Source organism: Pogoniulus pusillus, chromosome Z (assembly GCF_015220805.1).
Source record: "Pogoniulus pusillus isolate bPogPus1 chromosome Z, bPogPus1.pri, whole genome shotgun sequence".
Taxonomy (NCBI): Eukaryota; Metazoa; Chordata; class Aves; order Piciformes; family Lybiidae; genus Pogoniulus; species Pogoniulus pusillus.
The window spans coordinates 13,530,849-13,550,626 of record NC_087309.1 but is presented as its reverse complement, the minus strand read 5'-3'; the positions used below and the strand labels follow the sequence as shown (position 1 = coordinate 13,550,626).

At 52.4% G+C, this 19,778-nt stretch overlaps 2 protein-coding genes across 2 annotated transcripts; both read right to left on the bottom strand.

Annotated features, from left to right (window-relative positions):
• Positions 1-1,686: 1,686 nt before the first annotated feature.
• Positions 1,687-11,998, bottom strand: LOC135173686 (C-C motif chemokine 19-like). The gene is made up of 5 exons (XM_064140777.1): positions 11,923-11,998; positions 3,961-4,029; positions 3,708-3,831; positions 3,075-3,171; positions 1,687-2,572 (listed from the first exon to the last, which is right to left on the bottom strand). The coding sequence occupies exons 1-5, from the start codon at positions 11,996-11,998 to the stop codon at positions 2,552-2,554; spliced, it is 387 nt and encodes a 128-aa protein (XP_063996847.1). The 3' UTR covers positions 1,687-2,551.
• Positions 11,999-17,661: 5,663 nt separating this feature from the next.
• Positions 17,662-19,221, bottom strand: LOC135173287 (C-C motif chemokine 21-like). The gene is made up of 4 exons (XM_064140086.1): positions 19,109-19,221; positions 18,435-18,555; positions 18,115-18,301; positions 17,662-17,778 (listed from the first exon to the last, which is right to left on the bottom strand). Exons 1-3 carry the CDS (start codon positions 19,173-19,175, stop codon positions 18,136-18,138), a joined length of 354 nt encoding a protein of 117 aa, XP_063996156.1. The 5' UTR covers positions 19,176-19,221; the 3' UTR covers positions 17,662-17,778; positions 18,115-18,135.
• Between the last annotated feature and the right edge of the window lie 557 nt (positions 19,222-19,778).

The following is a 19,778-nucleotide window of genomic DNA, read 5'->3' as shown; positions in this document are numbered from 1 at the left end:
AACCCCGTACTCCTTTTCAGAACAGTCTCCAGTCAAGACTGAATCTGATCAGACCCAGTCTAAGCCACTCCTGAAGCCTTTGCCATGCACAGGGACCCACACCAGCTGCAGCAGCTCAGCCCACACCAAGCATGCTCCCCTTCCCCAACCATGGCCCCTCACAGGTCACTGAGCGAACAGCAGGAAGGCTTCTGCCCAGGCAAGCAACAATTATCCTCCTTTCCCACTCATACTGTTTGTCTTGGCTTCTCTTTCCATACCAGCCTTCCTCTTCTTCCTCCTCCTCCTCAGGATTGTATTGCTGGGGCTGTCAATATAGTTAATGAGGTGGGACTGAGATGGTGTTCTGGAAAAAGTCACTCCAAAAGAAAACTGAGCCCAGGGAGGCCTCCAAGAGTGGGAAACATCTTAAAAAGAGGAAAAAAAAAAATACAGGCACCAACCAAGGGATTCAGCAGAGGAAAAGGAGCAGAGTTAAGATTAAATTCAATAGGTCTCAGGGAAAGCTACCAGGTGCCTGGATATGCCCTGGCTTGGACAGCCCACTTGTTGCCCCAGTGCAAATGACATCCATTGGAGGGGCTAACAGCCACTTCCCCCGTGCCTTTAGCAGCAGCCTCTGGCTTGTTTCACTCCCAGACTCTGCCCAGGCTTGCTAGCTGTCCCCAGAAGTGGGGCAGGGTTCGTGTTAACAATTTAATGATGTAGACAGCCAGGTTTCACACCGTGGTCTCTGGGAGGAATCTGTGAGGCCCATCTGTTAGCCATGCAAATCTCACTCACACATGGGCAGCATGCAAGGAGCAGCTTTCTTCAAACGTTGCAGGTCCAAGGCAAAAAGACAGTTTCCAAGGGAACATGAAGCCACCTGAGAGCAGCAGGATCATAGTCCCAGGGCACAGATGTAGAAGACCCAAGACTTGGGAAGAAATGGGCAGAGGCTCCCATCAGTGATGGAAGGGCTGAGCTCTATGCTTTGTCGGTGGATATGCCCAGGATCAAGTGTCTGGTGGAGGCACCATCCCTGGGGGTCTTCAAGAAAAGACTGGAAGAGGCAGTGCCATGGTCTAGTTGATTGGATAGGGCAGGGTGATAGGTTGGACTGGATGATCTTGGAGGTCTCTTCCAACCTGGTTGATTCTATGATTCTATGATTCTATGATTCTCTAACAGCTCTTTTACCTCATCTTCACCCCAGCTGCTTGCAAGCACCCAACTACTAGGGCAACTGGAAGACCCAGCAGGCTATTCTCTGCCTGAATTTCCCTTCACTGCAAGGACACAGCTTCTGTTCTTGCAGCTCACACACTCCCATGGGAGCTGAGAGAGCTGGGGAGCTCCAGCCCAGCAGCTGTGCCAGAGTGACTAAAATGGTTTGGTCTGGAAAGCACAATACTGGCACACTCCCTCCCAACCCACCTCTGCAGTACAACCCACTGGAGACTTACTCCAGCAGCCTGGCAGAGCAGGGTAGAGCTGCACATTAGCTTCATTGTGGCGCCTGGGGACCAACAGGAGAGACTTCCAATCCAGATGCTGTAGAATGTGCCCTTCACCCCCACTGAAAGTCCTTCTCCCTCACCTTTTCCCCCAGCGCAGCCTCCTTGCCTCTGTAGCCACACAGTGAGTGCTGGCTGCATGTCCCACCCTCCACCCTGGACTTTGGGCCCAAGCATGAGGCAAATCAACTAGCCATGAGTTTTTATTTATCAAAATTACAGCACAAGACAAGAGAGCAAGCAGCAGCTGACACCTATAACTTACATCAAACAGATCTAACAGCAGATACCTGAGAGTGATGTGAACACTGCTTGTGCATTCCTGATCAGACAGGGGAGTGGTGGCAGGGCCCGAAACTGCTGGTAGCCTGGGGGACCAACAAGGGGAACAAGGTTCCTGAGGAGAGCAGGGGCTGAGATCAGCATCATTGCCCACTCTGCTGGTGCTGTATCACTGGCTCTATTTCTGCCCATGCAAGGAAGGGCAGGATTGGAAACAGCTCAGGCAAGTCAGGGTGTGAGAGGGGAACTGCACTGGGCACTCTCTGAGGACATCTAGGCTGTGTTCAGTGAAGAAGCAGAGCAGTGAATGGCCAGTGAGTAACATCTCCATTCCTTCTCTCCACCCCAGCACTGTGCAGTCCTGTCAGTCTTTCCCAGAGATGCAGGACTCGGGCTTGAAGCTGATGGTAGAAACTAAAAGGATCAAACTAGTGCTGAGCTGAAGGGAAGGTTGAGACTGCCCAACCTCATCTCACAGAATATGCTATCAACCAGCTTCCAGGCTGCAAGGGTGGCAGTCTCTGGTCCAACAGCCCTCAGTTCAAACTGATGTAGGTTGCTAGGTCACATCAGAGATGCTAGGTCACATCAGAGACAGAAGAAAGGAGAGCAGGCTGGATTCTGCCCAGCCCCGCACACTGGCATGAGTCCCAAGAAGGATCAGCCCTGTGGCTCAAAGTGGCAGCAGACTGGCTCTATTAGCTTCATATTCACAGCTGCAGGCCAACCCCACTCCAGGTGCTGGGGCCAGCTGTGGGCTTCTTTGCAGCTTACTGGCCCTGCTGTTTGACCTGCAGAAGTGAAAAACCCAGCTGTGATGAGTGCGATCCTTGGAGATAGAGCTCCCCCAGAGTCCCTTCCCCAACAAGATCACCAAGGGGTGACCTCCCCTAGCAAAGTCACAGTAGTGAAGCACAGACCTGGTAGGGCTTGCAAAGCTCCTACCAGACTCATTAGCAGCCCTCCTCATGGAAATATCCAAGTTGTGAAGTCCAAGCTTGCACAACAGAAGTCAGGAGTGGCACTCATCAGGGACAGTCCAGGGTGACACTAGGTGGGCAGTACCTCCAGGGTTGCATTTATTTGAGGGGAAAGAGGGATTTTAGTGGAGCCAGGCTGGTCCAGGTTGGAGGGAGGAGGAGGAGGAGGTAAAGTCGAAGATGATGCATCTATGTCTCAGGAGAGCATGTCCCAGCTCTTCCCAGAATGCCAATGGGGAAAGTCTGTTTGCTGGTGCATAAACCTACTTCTGGCTTTCCCCCATTCCCAGAGAAGAAGAGGAATGGCTCTTACCTTCCTGGTGGGGTTGGCATCCAGCTTCTCTTGGAGGCGAACCACCCATGGCACTTCGAAGGGGGCACAGAGGCGCTTACCCTTTGCAGTAATGAACCTGCCAGGTCCACAGGGAAAACAAACAACAGAACAAGAAGAGGTAAGCAGGACACACCAGAGATGATCCACCACAGCCTAAGATCTTGCCTGCTGCTATCTTCTCTGCTCTACTCCATCTCTACCTCGAGATCACTTTCTTCCCTGATGTATGCCCCAAGTTTTCCTTTCATGGTGGGGGTAGGGAGATCTTACTCCAGTTAAGCCTCTGATTTCCAGGGTCTCTTCCATAAGAATCGTAGAATCATAGAATCAACCAGGTTGGAAGAGACCTCCAAGATCAGCCAGTCCAACCTAGCACCCAGCCCTAGCCAGTCAACTAGACCATGGCACTAAGTGCCTCATCCAGGCTTTTCTTGAAGACCCCCAGGAACGGTGCCTCCACCTCCCTCCCTATTCCCTCACCTCCTAACGCAGCTCAGCTTTCCTCCTCCATCCTTCTCTGTTTCCCTCCCTGCCTCCTTTCAGGGTCCATCCCTCAGCTGCTACCAGCCATAGGCTCTTGCCTCTCAGCCATCCCCCCTCCAGGGCTCTTACACTACAGCCGGGATGTCACAGCCATCCTTCACCAGCTGGAGCTGGTAATCCTGCACTATTCTCCGTGGGATGGGCTTCTCGCTGGTCCGCAGGCAGCAGTCGAGGACACTGTTCCCACCGTGCACTGGGGGGAGGAACACAGGCTGAGGGTGCACTCCCTAGGTCAGCCCTGCCTTCACCCAGCCTCCCTGGAGAATGCAGGAGCTGTTGGGCTGCCCCAGTGGAGGGGGCAGGATGGTGCCTCACACAGTACCCTGGCTGCACACACAGGCAGAGAGTTTATCGCTCCCACGACCTGGCACCAGCAGCCCTTTGACTCTTTCTGACAGCAAAGAAGATGAGAAGCAACAAACTGGAAGAAAGCAACAGTTCCGAGTTCCTGGATCCCTGCCACACCACCACAGCCATCACCAGCAGCAAGCAAGACAGGATGGAGGCCTTTACCTGCCTCCAGGATGCTTCTGCACAGACACCAATCCTGATGGGCTGGGAATGACTTCAGCTTTATTTGCTGAAGTAGTCACAGGCTTTGTAGGTACTCTATCACCAGCACCAGAGCACTGATTAGTCCTGTAACAGCTGAAGAACACAGCTGTCTGCACTTCATTGAAGGGTAGGAGACCTCATTCATCCTCCAAGCAAATGCTGTATTCACCATTAATGCCTGTCAGGGCAATAAGGTGTGGTGCAGCAGTGCAAAGCGGACTGCCCAGCTTCCTGAAGCAGAGCAGAGGGCTGGGTGTCACCCACCCAGACAGCTGTGACCAGTGCAAACCCCGTGTCCAACAACAACAGCCCCTGAAAACACTGGCTCTGCCCTAACATCTTTCCTCCTGCTCCCAAGGCTGACACTTACCCCCAGACAGCCTCATGCCAAATGATGTGGGACCAAGGCCATCCCAGTCCAGTATGGGCAAACTGGGTTAGGGCACTGGAGGACAGGACCCTTCCATGGCCCTTCCCAAGTGCAGCTTTCCAGCTCTGTTGCCCTGCAGGCTTCTGCCTGGACTTTGGGCACAGTCCCTTCTGGGACAGGTTGCAAGCAGAGCACACAGAAGGGCTGCAACAGAGCTCTGGCCATGGGTCCCTCTAAAGGTCTGCAAATGCAAAAGAGAGCAAAGAACTGGATCCACTCTTTTCTACAAGCAAGGCAGCAGGCTGAGAGGTTCTTTCTTACCATCCAGGATACATCCCAGGACCAGGATGCTGAAGCAGAGAAGATGCAGCCACTGCATTTTGCTGCTGACTCTGGCAGAGGATGGGCTGTAGATGATGGAGCTCTGGACACAAGAGGTGAACTCTGCGCAGCCTCTCTGCTCTCTATTGATGGTGTTCCCCAGTGCCTATTTATTCCTCTAGCCTGTAGCTTTCACTTTCTTTTGGGGAAGAGGGGTGGAAAACTGCCAGAATTCTTTCTACTGGCTGATTTAATCTCTGAGTAGTTCCCGAAGAGCCTGTCTGCTTTCCCTGCAGCTGTCTGCTCTCAGGTCCCAGAGCCAAACACATTCCTGCCCTCTTCACTGCTGACACCCAGGTCCTAGGGGCTGCTGATCAGGACCAGAGCAGTTCCTGGGTCCCTTTAGCCTTGCAAAAGATTCCTGAGGCCCTGGACAAAGGTCTCAGTCCCAAGCATATTTCTGGGATATTCCCATTAGATATGATTGGCTCAGCCCAGTGAAGCCAGGGGAAGAACTTGCCTCAACCCCAACTTTGGGCTGATGCCTGGGTAGCCCTGAGCCTCTCAGTGAGGTCACAGGAGCTTAAATGGCTTTCTTTGCCCTCCCCATTGCCTCTGCCTTCAGCACATACAAAGCTGGTGAGAGGAAGGGAGCCCAGCCATCATGTTCTGCTCCAGGGTCAGTCTCACCTGCCAAAAACCAACCTGGCTTCCTGGTGTCCCAGCAAATTGAATTATGGCCAAAGGCAGCTGCAGAGCTCCTGGAAATAAGTTTTTCTCTGCACAAGAGCAGAAATCACCAACAGGGGGTGTGCCAGCAGGTCAGTAGTTGAGCAGGCACTGCAGAGAGCAAGCAGGAGTGCTCCCACTGCAGCTCTTCACAGGAACACAGCAATGGGGCTGTTTCTCCCTGGGATGGTGACACCACTATGCCAGCACCACCTGCCATGATGTCCCTTAATCATGTGGGTTCAGCCCTGATATGTGGCATGTGGGATGCTGAGATCAGTGGGGTTGTGCAGCTTGGCTAATGGGACCACAAAGCAAATCTCACTGCACACAAAAGCTGCCTTGTAGGGGTTTGGAGAGATCCCAGGGTCGGATTCCTCTTGAGGGGCTTAGGGACAAAATGAGAGGCAACATCACCAGTTACACCCAGGGAAATTCCCTTTGATATTAGGAAAAATATTTCCCTGCAGGGATGAACATATACTGGAAAAATGATCTCCATCCTCCCACCCTCTCCCTTGCTCTAGTTTTGATCTGTCTTGTCACCTCTGTGGATAGCACTCCAGAGCCCTCTCACCGGAATAAACATGTACCTGGGAACAAGACATAGTGCTGGGACCAAAGAACTTTATCAGGTCCCTCTGATTCTCTCAACAGTATCAGAGAGTGAGCTCTGCCCCTTCCCTACTCCGTGGCAAGAAGCAAGAGTACACTCCAGCTGTGCCACTGGCCAAAGTTCTTCATTCCTGCAGTGTCACGAGCCTCATTTATGGGATGGATAGGTTGGACTGGATGACCTTGGAGGTCTCTTCCAACCTGGTTGATTCTATGATTCTATGATCTCCATCAGGAGAGCATTATCTCCATTTGCTCCTGTGCCCTAGCAAGCCAGTGATATGCCAAAGAGGTTAGGAAGGGATGGGTATGTGGGCAGAATAAGCAGCACAGGATGTTAATGCTTAACTTCAGCTAGAACCTGCCTTTTTCTGGCACTCACAAGCTATTGAAGAGAAATCTTGGCTGGCAGAAGCAGAGTTTAGCTGGCGGAGGATTAGTGTCAGTCATCAGTTCCAGCCTCACTGCAGGTTTGGGGAATGCAGGCTTGTTCTGGGGCCTTGCCTCTACCTGATCTCCCCAGGGTGCTGCTTGCTGAAGAGATGCTGAAGCAGGAAGGACAATGGATCCTGGCTGCTGCTGCTGCTGCTGCTAGTGAACAAGCCTACAAGCACAGCTACTTCTAACCTAGAGTCGGTTAGAAGCATCAGCTCTTGGGAGCAGGTCTGATGGCATGAAGCCCCTTGTGAAGATGAGGCCCCAAAAGCAGAGCTCTGACCCAGTCCCAAAGCTCTTTGTGCATTCAGCAGGTTTGACAGCTAGCAAAGCATGCCCAAGGGCTGAAAACTGGCTGTTGGGGTCCAGGTCCCTGTGGCAAGTGAGGAGATCCCCAGCCACTTTTCTGGCAGAAGGGGCTCCCACGCACTGCTGGGTCCCAGCTGCTGACACACAGAAGCAGCGTGCTCAGTGCTGGGAAAATGTTCTTCTGGGCATAAACCCCTCCGCCAGCTCTGGCTGAAGGGCACCCCCAGCCCTCGCACTGTCTGCAGTCCCTGCCGACACGTGGGCAGGAAAGAGAGGCTCCACCTCTGCCCAGCAGCTGTCTGGGTGCCAAGTGGGTAAAATCACGGCTGCTGCGGTCACCTCTGCTCCCTTCTAGAGGCAGGAGGGTGAGGAAAGGGGGTTTCCACTCATGTTGTGAAAGGGGAATATGATGAGCTTCCCCCCACACACACCTCCACTGCAGTCAGTGGCATTTCTGAGAAGAGAGAGGTCATTTCTGAAGCATATCCCTGTGTCATAGAATCACAGAATCATAGAATCATAGAATCAGCCAGGTTGGAAGAGACCTCCAAGATCAGCCAGTCCAACCTAGCACCCAGCCCTAGCCAGTCACTTAGTGCCTCAGCCAGGCTTTTCTTGAAGACCCCCAGGGACGGTGCCTCCACCACCTCCCTGGGCAGCCCATTCCAATGGGAAATCACTCTCTCTGTGAAGAACTTCTTCCTAATATCCAGCCTATACCTACCCTGGCACAACTTGAGACTGTGTCCCCTTGTTCTATTGCTGGTTACCTGGGAGAAGAGGCCACCCCCCACCTGGCTACATCCTCCCTTCAGGTAGTTGTAGACAGTAATAAGATCACCCCTGAGCCTCCTCTTCTCCAGGCTAAACAGGCCCAGCTCCCTCAGCCTCTCCTCATAGGATTTGTGCTCCAGGCCCCTCACCAGCTTCGTTGCCCTTCTCTGGACATGTTCCAGCACCTCAACATGTAGGGAGGTCATCCCACCCCACCACACAGCAGAGTCTCAGGAACCAGAAGAGGCAGCACAGATCATAGAATCATAGAATCAACCAGGTTGGAAGAGACCTCCAAGAGCATCCAGTCCAACCTAGCACCCAGCCCTATCCAGTCCTATCCAGATGACTAAGAGGGGATGTTTTGGGGTCCATGCTCTTCAGAGTCCCACAGAGGCAGGGAACGGTCAGGACATCCTCTGTGTGATTTGGGAAAAGGAGAAACAATTTTGTGTGCTGACCCATTTAAGCTTCATCCAGAACAATTTTAGAGTGTTAGAGTTCCAGCCCTGAGAATACCACAAGGCAACATGAAGCATCCCTGAGCACTCAACCTTGCAGATGCCTTCATAATGCAGTGCTTAATTAAAGTGGAAACCATGTCTAGGGGAGAAGACCCACGGGAAATCTAACCCATCAAAATACAAATGGACCTTGCAAGCATCACCTTCACTGTGTTTTCCTTAGGCTGCATCAGCCACACTGCTGGCCTGCTGGAGACCCCCTAGATACTAGCTCTGGGAGCCTCCAGGGCAACTGCTCCCACCAGTGCTCTCCAGGGTGCTTTGTGGTGCTCTGCTTCCCACTTCCAACCTAGGGAGCTGGAAGTGGCATAGGGGGATTTTCAGCAAATTCCAGGCACAACCAGTCCCTGGGGCAGGATCTGGCCTGGCTATATTCACCTCATTGGGAAATACTGGGCAGGCCTTGCAGCTGTGTTTCAATTTCCCTTGCATAAGGGAGTGTCCTGCATAGCTTCCACAGCAGTCCCAGTCCTGCAACACAGCAACTGGGGCCACCTCCATCCCATGGGTCCTGGGACCCAAGTGTATGTCCTCTAGCTGAGGGACCCAGGCAACCTGGTTTAAACAGAATCAAGGCAAGGGGTGGGGGGAGGAGTGAAAGTCATGTCTTTGCCCAGAGGAGAGCAAAGATGGTACTGAGGATCTGGCTAAGAGGAGCACAGAAGGTGCCAACTCCTGTTCCATTTGAGCCCATCTGTCCCTAACATTCTTGCCTTCAGTGTCGCTGATGTTGTGGTCACTGTAGGCGATGGGCAGCAGAGCCAAGACCCTTCAACCTGGTCCTTCTTGACCCTCTCTAAGTGAGGATCCATCTCCTGAGGTTCCTGCAGTGCGTGTGTCCCTCAACATCACCTTTGGGCTGCACAGTTTCTGAGCCAGGTCCTCTCTGCAAATGTCCTCAGACATGTCATGATGGCACCGAGGTGGCAGTGGCCAGCTGGGATGCCTCGAGCCCTGGCTGCTTGCTGTGATGCTGCTTGTCCTCATCTCTGTAACCATTCCAGGATTTTCATGAGAAGATGACTGTGGAACAGCTCAGAGACCTGTGCAAAAAGCCACCCATCAGCAATTTCCTTGCCATCTCCCAAGTGGCTTGGCAGGAAGAATGCCTAGGGAAGTGCTCTGAGTTTGTGTCTGGTAGGGGTTTGGGAGCAGGAGGCTACTGGCATGGCTTTAATAAGAAGCTTCAAGAAAGCTCCCCTAGCTCCAAGGAGGACCCACCCCTAGCAGAGGCCAACACAGTTAGTACCTTTTCTGTAACGTAATTGAGAGGGAAAGTCCTGTTGGATGAGTTCATGTTGAGAGTTCTTTTGTTTGGAGAGCAGTGGGATATGGGAGAGACAACCATGCAGACACAGAAGGAGGAGAGGGAGAAGCATGCTGGAGCCTCCATTCCCCTTTGGACTATACTGAGATGTCAGACTGAGCCCTTACTGCCCCATGCTCTTACAGCCCCATGTTGTTGGAGGTCAACAGCGGAGCAGAGTCCCCTCAGCAGCGTGAGCAGGGGACCAATCCCTCTAAGGGAGGCCCAGGCTGGAGCCATCCATTGCTGGGAGCTCATTCTTCTTAGAGAAGGTCTTGGGGGCTGTCTTCAGTGGTAGAGATGATATTGTTGCCCCAGGGGACAACTATGAGGAGCTTCCTCTTTGAGGAGGAAGGAGAGGCAGAAAAGGCATGAAACGGACTGGAACTGACCACAGTTCCCATTCCCTCACCCCCTGCACTTCTGGTGGGGAGGAAGTAGCAAACCTGGGCCTGGGAATCATGGAATCACGGAATGGCAGGGATTGGAAGGGGTCTCTGGAGATCATCTAATCCCACCCCTTGGAGTGAGGCTTTACAAGAACATATCCAAAGGAGTTTGAAAGCCTCCAGAGAAGGAAACTCCACAGCCTCTCTGGCCAGCCTGTTTGGAGTGTTCCGTCAACCTCAACGTAACAAAGCTTCTCCTTAAGTTCAAGTGAAACCTCCTGTGTTCTAGTTTGTATCCATTGCCCCATAACCTATCACTGGCCACCACCAAAAAGAGCTCAGCCCCATCCTCCTGACCTCCAGTTTTTAGATATTTACCAACACTGATCAGATTCCCTCTCAGTCTTCTCTTTGCCAGGCTGAAGAGCCCCAGGTGACTCAGCCTTTCCTCATAAAAGAGATGCTCCATTTCTGTGGGCCTCCAGGGGACCCTGTTCCAGTAACTGCTGGAGACAGTCCTTGTCCCTTTTGAACTGGGGAGCCCAGAACTGGACATGATACTCCACGTGGCCTCACCAGGGCAGAGAGAAGGAAAGGAGAATCTTCCCTTGACCAGATGGCCACATTCTTCTTAATACACCCCGAAGTACCTGTGTTATCTTCTTGGCCACAAGAGCACACTTCTTGCTCATGGCTTACTTCTTGTCCAGCAGCACACCCTGGTCCTTTGTCCACAGAACTGCTTTCCAGAAGGTCAGTTTCAAACCTGTACTAGTGTATAAGGTGGTAGGGGCAGGACTCTATACTTGCTCTCACTGAACTTCATGAGGTGCCCCTCTACCCAAGCTCTCCAGCTTGTGCAGGTCTTGTTGAACTGCAGCACAGCCTTCTGGTGTGTCAGCCACTCCCTCCAGTTTTGTGTGGTGAGCAAACCTGCTGAGAGCATGCTCTGTCCCTTCACACAGGGCACTGAAGATGTTGAAGAAGGCAAGGGTAGGGGGAAGGTAATTTTAAGATCCAATTGTATTTATCACTGTCCTGCTCTGACTCAGTTGGCAGATCGGTGGCGGGTTTGTTGTTTAAATGAAACTGATTTTGCTTCCCCAAGCTGAGTCTGCCTTTTGCCTGTGTCCATAACTGTTGAGTGAGCCTTCCCTGTCCTTTGCCTTGACTCTGAAGCCTCCTGTTGCATTTTCTCCTTCCCATGCTGAAGGAGGGGAGGAGTAGTGAGAAAGTGGCTGCATGGTGCTTTGTTGTCCGGCTAAACAATGACAGAGCAAACTCCCTTGTTGCCAGAGCTGAAGCCACATGAGATGGAAGAAAACCCTTGGGGGTGCTCCCTTACACTGGTCTGTTGGCTCTTAGGCTGACACTGCGTAGAAGAGGCTGTAGGGTTCTTGGGCTGGTACAAGTCTGGGACACAGACCATGCTGGTCACACTGCAGGGCACTGTCAGATGAAAGCAGACCCTCCTACCGCATCTTGGAGACCTGCTGCCCAGCAGCTGGTCTGCAACCTTCTGCAGCTGGGACAGAAGCAGAGGGAGCTGAGGGTCTGGGAAAGTGGGAAGAGAACAGGCAGTACAAGGACATCTGAAAGCCAAAGATATCCAGCTAGGAAAAAATGGAGGCTGGGGGAAAGAGGACACTTGGGAGCTAGATATAGCTGAAGAAAGGGTTGAGATGAGGTTCTGGGATGGAGACCTGTAGGATAGAATGTGTGTCAAGGGATGGCCAGGACTGGGAAATACCTTGGGGCAGGGAGGGTGGGAGTCTCTACTGTCCATCAGCCACATCCCTATCTCTTCTCTGGTCTCAAGATCGTGACAGACTTTAGGAAGACAGTGTTGGTGGAGTTAGGACTGAAAACCACCATGAAGCTTCAGCTAGAAACCACATCCCCATGGCTCCAGAAGCCATGGTAGCAGCCCCATGGCCCCAGAAACAGCCCTTGGTACTGTGGGGCTGCTGCACCATAGCCAGCTTCTTCGTCTTGGGCATGGCACAGGGCACAGGGATGGAGCTGGAGCGCATGTCTGCAGGTGAGACATGCTGGAGCTCAACCTGGCCTTGCAGCCCAGCACACTCTGCTGTCAGCACAAGCCTGCAGTGCTGTCTGTGCTGGCTAACAACTTGACCTAATCATCTGGCCTGGACCCAAGACTTCCCTTTTCTTGGCTGCACTCCGTGGTTTCTGTCTTGCCTGGCTACTTCGTCACTGAAGCCTTTCTGCTCCGGGGCATCCAGGCTTTCCTACAACTATTTGCTCTGTTTGACACTGTTGGCACTCTCTTGCTTTCCTCACACAACGTCTAGTGGGGCTTGTGCAGCCCCTGCACACCTGCTGCCCTGGTACACCCTTCACTGACACTACTTCAACTTCACACATGGGCCAGTGGGTTTGGTCTGCCCAGGGATACAACTGCACCAGTCCTGCCACTGTGGCATCATCTAAGACCTTCTTTGGTACATGACCGGTCTCAGCTGGGGATTGTGAGATCAGTTTGTCCACAGGAAGGGAGTTCTGCTGTGTGCTCCAGATCCCAGGTCATAGAATCATAGAATCATAGAATCAACCAGGTTGGAAGGGACCTGCAAGATCATCCAGTCCAACCTAGCACCCAGCCCTAGCCAGTCAACTAGACCATGGCACTAAGTGCCTCATCCAGGCTTTGCTTCAACACCTCCAGGGACGGTGCCTCCACCACCTCCCTGGGCAGCCCATTCCAATGCCAATCACTCTCTCTGCCAACAACTTCCTCCTAACATCCAGCCTAGACTTCCCCCGGCACAACTTGAGACTGTGTCCCCTTGTTCTGTTGTTGGTGGCCTGTGAGAAGAGGCCAACCCCACCTGGCTACAATGTCCCTTCAGGTAGTTGTAGACAGCAATGAGGTCCCCCCTGAGCCTCCTCTTCTCCAGGCTGAACACCCCCAGCGCTTCAGCTGCTCACAGGGAATCTCCTCAGATGTGTTTCCCTGGTGCCATCTCACTGAAGCAGAGCTGCAGCCACCTGTCTCACCAGCAAGAATGCTCCCACTAAAACTAACTGTAATGGAACTGGTGTGCAAACCCCCACGCAGGCACAGGCACATGTGGGAGCTCCTCTGTGCCACTGTGTCCATGCCTGTGTGTGCCTTCCTGAACAGATGTCCCTGCCTGACCACGGGACAAACTGCTGCTCTTCCATAAGCCCTACTTTTGGAATAAAGTGAATTAAAGCACCCCCATGGGCATGCCTTTTCAACCTCTCGTAGCCCAGTGCTCATCTAGCTTTGTAGGGAGAAAACCCCACAACCCACATGGTGTTCATGTCTGCAGCCACAGAGACACTGAGATATATTTCACTTGTCAGCCCACTCCCACCATGTCCTTCGCTGTTTGTTGTTGCAGATGTATTCATCTCTACAACTTGGCAAGAAGCTCCTGGCCAAGCTGGCATCTCATGGTTTGGACAGATTCACTCTGTGCTGGATCAAGAACTGGCTGGATGGCAGAGGCCAGAGAGTGGTGGTGAATGGTGCCACATCCAGTTGGCAGCTGGCACTAGTGGTGTTCCCCAAGGATCAGTGCTGGGCCCAGTCCTGTTCAATATCTTTATTGATGATCTGGACGAGGGGATTGAGTCCTGCATCAGTCAGTTTGCAGATGACACCAAGCTAGGAGCAGGTGTGGATCTGTTGGGAAGGTAGGAGAGCCCTGCAGAGGGACCTGGACAGGCTGGATGGGTGGGCAGAGGCCAATGGGATGAGATTGAACAAGGCCAAGTGCAGGGTTCTGCACTTTGGCCACAACAACCCCAGGCAGCACTATAGGCTGGGGACAGAGTGGCTGGAGAGCAGCCAGGAGGAAAGGGACCTGGGGGTACTGGTGGATAGTAGCTGAAGATGAGTCAGCAGTGTGCCCAGGTGGCCAAGAGAGCCAATGGCATCCTGGGCTGCATCAGGAACAGTGTGGCCAGTAGGACAAGGGAGGTTATTCTGCCCCTGTCCTCAGCACTGGTCAGGCCACACCTTGAGTGCTGTGTCCAGTTCTGGGCCCCTCAATTTAAGAAAGATGTTGAGGTGCTGGAAGGTGCCCAGAAAAGGGCAACAAAGCTGGTGAGGGGCCTGGAACACAAACCCTATGAGGAGAGGTTGAGGGAGCTGGGCCTGTTTAGGCTGAAGAAGAGGAGGCTCGGGGGGGACCTCATTGCTGTCTACAACTACCTGAAGGGAGGCTGTAGCCAGGTGGGGGGTGGCCTCTTCTGCCAGGCAACCAGCAACAGAACAAGAGGACACAGTCTCAAGTTGTGCCATGGTAGGTCTAGGCTGGATATTAGGAAGAAGTTCTTCCCAGAGAGAGTGATTGGCATTGGAATGGGCTGCCCAGGGAGGTGGTGGAGGCACCGTCCCTTGAGGTCTTCAAGAAAAGCCTGGATGAGGCACTTAGTGCCATGGTCTGGTTGATTGGTTAGGGCTGGGTGCTAGGTTGGACTGGCTGATCTTGGAGGTCTCTTCCAACCTGGTTGATTCTATGATTCTATGAACTACTTGACAGGAGGTTGTAGCCAGATGGGGATTGGTCTCTTCTCCCTGGCAACCACTGATGGAACAAGAGGACACAGCCTCAACCTGCACCAGCACAGGTTTAGGCTAAAGGTTAGGAAGAAGTTCTTCACATGACTGATTGGCATTGGAATGGGCTGCTCAGGGAGGTGGTGGAGTCACCATCCCTGGGGGTGTTTGAAAGGAGACTGCATGAGGCACTTAGTGCCATGGTTTAATTAATTAGAAGGTGTTTGGTTGGACTCTATGATCTCATAGGTCTCTTCCAATCTAGTTAATTCTGTGATTCTGTGATTCTGTGACCTCCTTTCTATAGGGCTTTGGCAATTATTTCACAATCCTCCAACACTGCTTCCAGCACAATAAGAAGCTCTGCAGAAGGCAGGGCCAGCCTCATAAGACTGGATGAAATGTGTCCCCAGCACACTCAGAGCTATGTCCAGCCCTCCCACAAAAGCTCCAGATGACTTCTAGTGCATGGGTGTCAATTGCCAAGCTCCCAACAAAGCACAGGCTGGAGCACAACCTCATTGGGAACTTGATTTAATGCTGTTTTCCAAGAGCAGAAAAGAGCACAGATCCCATGCTTCGAGCAAGCAGTGCTTATCCAGAGAGGTTCAGAGACACTATGAAAAGCTCTGCCATGAGCAAAAGCCACCACTAACAAAACTGCTTTGTGCCCCCATCTTTGCTGGAATCTTGAGATCCTTCTGTGGGAATAGATCTGTAAACCAGATCCTTTCTGGGCAACACACCTGCAGGAGAGGGTGTCCCCGTGTCCCATGCCAGCAGCTCCCAACTCCTGTGTGCCAGGGATGCAATGCTCAGAAGGACTGCAAAAGCCAGGGTCTGGGGAATAAGTGCGTGGCTCAGGAAAGCAACTCCCTCTGCAGTCCATTCCATCCCTCTGATGCCCATCAGAGCAGCCAGAATGAGTGAGTTTTGTTGCAAAGGATACATTTTATTGCCTCACATCCTGTCTAATAGCCGGGCCAGCAGACAGTCGTGTGCCCTCACACAGAGGAGAAGGCAGCAAGGAGCCAGCTCTGCACCCATCCTGTGCTGAGGGATGGTATCCTGGACTTCACAGTTCCTTTATACAGCCTTAAAATAGCAGACTTTAATCCCTGCCTAATAAGCAATTGAGCTAGATAGGTGTGCTTGATAGAAAGGCTCAGCTGCAAGCTCTGCTCCAGCCAACACACAGCCTTTGCTGATACTGTTAAGCCCTGTAAATCCTATTACTGCAATTATATTACTTAATAGACCTTTAGTGAAAAAAAGACTGTGTCTAAAGTCTACACACACCGATAGCACTGTGGCTGCAGTGTGTCATAGAATCATAGAATCAACCAGGTTGGAAGGGACCTCCAAGATCCAACCTTTCATCCAGCCCTAGCCAGTCATTGACCATGTAGACCATGGCACTAAGTGCCTCATCCAGGCTTTGCTTCAACACCTCCAGGGACAGTGACTCCACCACCTCCCCGGGCAGCCCATTCCAATGGCAATCACTCTCTCTGCCAACAATTTCCTCCTAACATCCAGCCTAGACTTTCCCCAGCACAACTTGAGACTGTGTCCCCTTGTTCTGTTGCTGGTTGCCTGGCAGAAGAGACCAACCCCCACCTGGCTACAATGCCCCTTCAGGTAGTTGTAGACAGCAATGAGGTCAGCCCTGAGCCTCCTCTTCTCCAGCCTAAACAACCCCAGCTCCCTCAGCCTCTCCTCAGAGGGTTTGTGTTCCAGGCCCCTCACCAGCTTTGTTGCCCTCCTCTGGACACCTTCCAGCACCTCAACATCTCTCTTGAATTGAGGAGCCCAGAACTAGACACAGGACTCAAGGTGTGGCCTGACCAGTGCTGAGTACAGGGGCAGAATAACCTCCCTTGTCCTACTGGCCACACTGTTCCTGATGCAGCCCAGGATGCCATTGGCTCTCTTGGCCACCTGGGCACACTTCAACTTATTCCTCCTTGGCATGCTGAAGGAGGTTTGCAAGCACAAGGGCGATACCATTTCCCCACTAGCCCTGTCCCAAAGGTCTGTCCCTCCTCTACACGCAGTCTTTAGCTGTGGTGTCCTCATATCTGTGATTTCTCATTTTACTAAAGGTTTGGGATAGAGCTGTTCTTAAACGTTAGCAGTGTGTCTGCAATGGATTTTGCAAAGCCTTCTATTCCTGCACGTGCACAGCCTCATGTGAAGTTTTCACCATGTGGTCTTTTCAGATTTCAGAAGCAAGCATATGACAGGGTTTGGGGTTTTTTTTTTTTCGTTGGTTGTTTGCCTCATTTTTTTGTTTGTTTGTTTGTTTGTTTGTTTTGTCCTTTTTTGTTTTGTTTTCAGAAAATTAAGCATTTGGCTTAACAATGTCTGAGTGCCTGACAACAGAAAACCTAAGGGAAATAAATGGGTAAAATTACACCAGAATGAAAAATGTGTTCTGATTTCATTGCAATTTTATATCTAGAAAGAAATGAGAAGTCAAAGAGACATATCCTGACTGTTCCTCCAAACTACACTGCAACAGCATCCTATAAAAGCCAAAGGGAAAACCCAGACGTGCAGCCACACTTGTCACCTCTGCTGTCCCCAAACTCTCCACCTCAGCCACTATTAATTGCTCTGTTAGGAAGCTCTCAGCAAGCAGCCCAGACAGGACCATGGGGACATGGGACCAGCCTGGCACCCCACAGCCCTGCAAGCCAAAAAGGAGCAAACAGGTGAGCAGGAAAATGAATGCAACCATCATTTATTTGGTAGAAAAATAAGAGCAATCTTCAAGAAAAGCTAGCCTGTAGCATAAACGATACTCTGTAAAGCACAAGGAGCCAGAAGCAGAGCCTTGCAGGAAGAATGAATCAAAGCAGAGTCTTCAAATATAAATACAAACATATAAAACCCCTTCAAAAAGTCATAGGGAAAGCTGCCATCCTGCCAGGCTACAGAAATCCCCTTTGGTCAGAAAGCTGCCCACTTCCCTCGCAGGGTCATGGTTCGGCTCCCACGCAGGTGTAGGTCACCACTGGCGTAGCTATGGGACAAGCACAGACCTGGGCACCTGCTGTGGCTGAAAAGCACCCAGCCAGTGCAGGGAGTCCTGTCTGGGGGATCTCTGCAGTGGGCACAGAAGTGCTTAGGGGGCTGCAGAGCAGAGGGCAGCCCTCTCAGCCAGCCCCATGCTTGTCCCAGGGCCAGTGGGTGAGAGGGTGGTCTGTAGATGTCCATGCCAGGAGGTGCGTCATTGGCGGGGATACATCCGTCCTAAGGAAGGCAAGGAGGGGGCAGTGAGATGGAGAAGGTCTTGGTGTGAGCACCTACCCCAGCTAAGGGAATGCCTTGCATGACGTGCCTTGCCTGTCCCCAAGCAGTGACATGTCCCAGCAGCATCAGAAATAAGGCAAGCACAAAATTTTGAGGCAAGCACAGACCAGGAAGGAGCTGTGCCCTAAGCACCCCTATGCTCCAGCCACAGCTTTGGAAGCCTTCCCAGATTTGGGCTCTGGAGTCACACACCCACCTTTCCATGGGGAGGGATCTGGGATGAGAGGCAGCACTCCCACCTCATCACCCTGTTGCCTCCTGCTCCCCCATACCTACCTCTTCAGGATTGATTTAGACCTACTGCCGCTTCTGCCTCTTGGATCTGCCCCTGGAACGCAAATGCTGTCCTTTCTTCCTGTCCTTAATGTCACCCTTGACCTTCTTCTCTATGTTCTTAATCAGCTTCTGGACAGAGGGCTCGGTGGGAGAGGCACAGATTTTTTTTCCTTTCTTGGTGATAAACCTGGGGTTGCAGGCAGAAAGGTCTGATGTGGGGTAGGCAAGGGAGACATAGGTAGGTAGGACACGGAGGGGGAGGGTTTGAAGCCAAACCCTCTGAGCCAAACTGCTCTGAACGGTCACAGCAAATTACTTACACAATAGCAGGTATCGCACATCCCGACGCTAGTTCCTGGATGCTGTAGGACTTCACCAATCCTCTGGGGATGCCTTTCTGGCTGTACTTCAGACAGCAGTCTGAGGCTGAGCTGCTAATGCCTGGAAGCAAGGGAACAGGTATGGGATTTCAAACTCTAACCAAGCCGAGGCAGCTTCCCAGCCCAGCACAGTGCCTGGTGGCAATGGGGCTTGCTTGGTCTCATTCATGGGAGAGACACTGAGGTAGCATGTGAGGGTGGCACCTCTCAAGCCCTGGACCCAGTTGCAGGTCAGAGCCTTCTCTGGTGACACATGACACCACTCACACTGTGGACAGAGGGGGAAGTGAGGCAGAGACCAGCTCCTTGCAAAAGGACTGAACTCCTGCCTGCATTTTGCAGCTTGGAGTGCTGCTGCCTGACACACACGTGCTCCCAAGCCAAGAAGCACTGCAAGTTAATACCACAGAACAAACAGTTGTGCACATGCCCTCCCCATCCCTACACACAGCTGCAGATCCTACACCTGCTTCTGTGCACACACCCAAACACACCACAAACACCTCCCAAGCACTGCCACCACACCACCCAGCACCCTGCTGCAGACCCCACCAAGCACCTATATTCCTGCTCTATCCCATAACAGGCAGGCAGGGGGGCTGCATGCTTCTCACCTTGAGACTGGTTGATGAGGAGGGCAGCAGCCAGCATGAGCAGCAGCAGGAGAAGGCGCAGAGCCATGGTGGGTGCTGTGCTGGACAAGGCTGGAGAGCAGGACACACACTGCTGCTTCGTGCTGAGCCTCCTCCTATTTATCTCTGGATGCTTTGCTTTCACTTTCGGCCATCCTGGCAGGCAGCCCACCAATTAGCCAAAGGGTGGGCGATGGAGAAGTGAGAGAGGGTGAAGGATTCCTGTAAGTTGCAAGCCCCCCTTAATAGATGCGTCCTGTCTTGTTCCCAGCTGCCCATGGCAGCACAGAGTGTCAGGTGGGGGAGCACACCGGAGACATGTCGCCCATCACAGCTAGATGAGTCTGTGGGCTCTTGTTTCCTATCTGATCTCACAACCTGCCACTACCTGCTCTCAGAAGGATGGGTGTTACCGTTTGCCTCTTTGTTCACCAGACAGAGACCCTGGCAGGTGGCCAAGCCATTAAGGATCTTGCTCCCCTTGCTCCTTGAGTCAAGCCACCCACCCCACAGAGGTGAGAAAGAAGTCAGTGTGACCCCAATCCCAGCCTCCTGAGCCATCCTCCAGGGCCTCCCCAAGCAGGTGAACACACCTGTAGGCCTAGGACATGCCAAAGCCAGACTACAAATGAGACTGGGGGAGATAGCACAG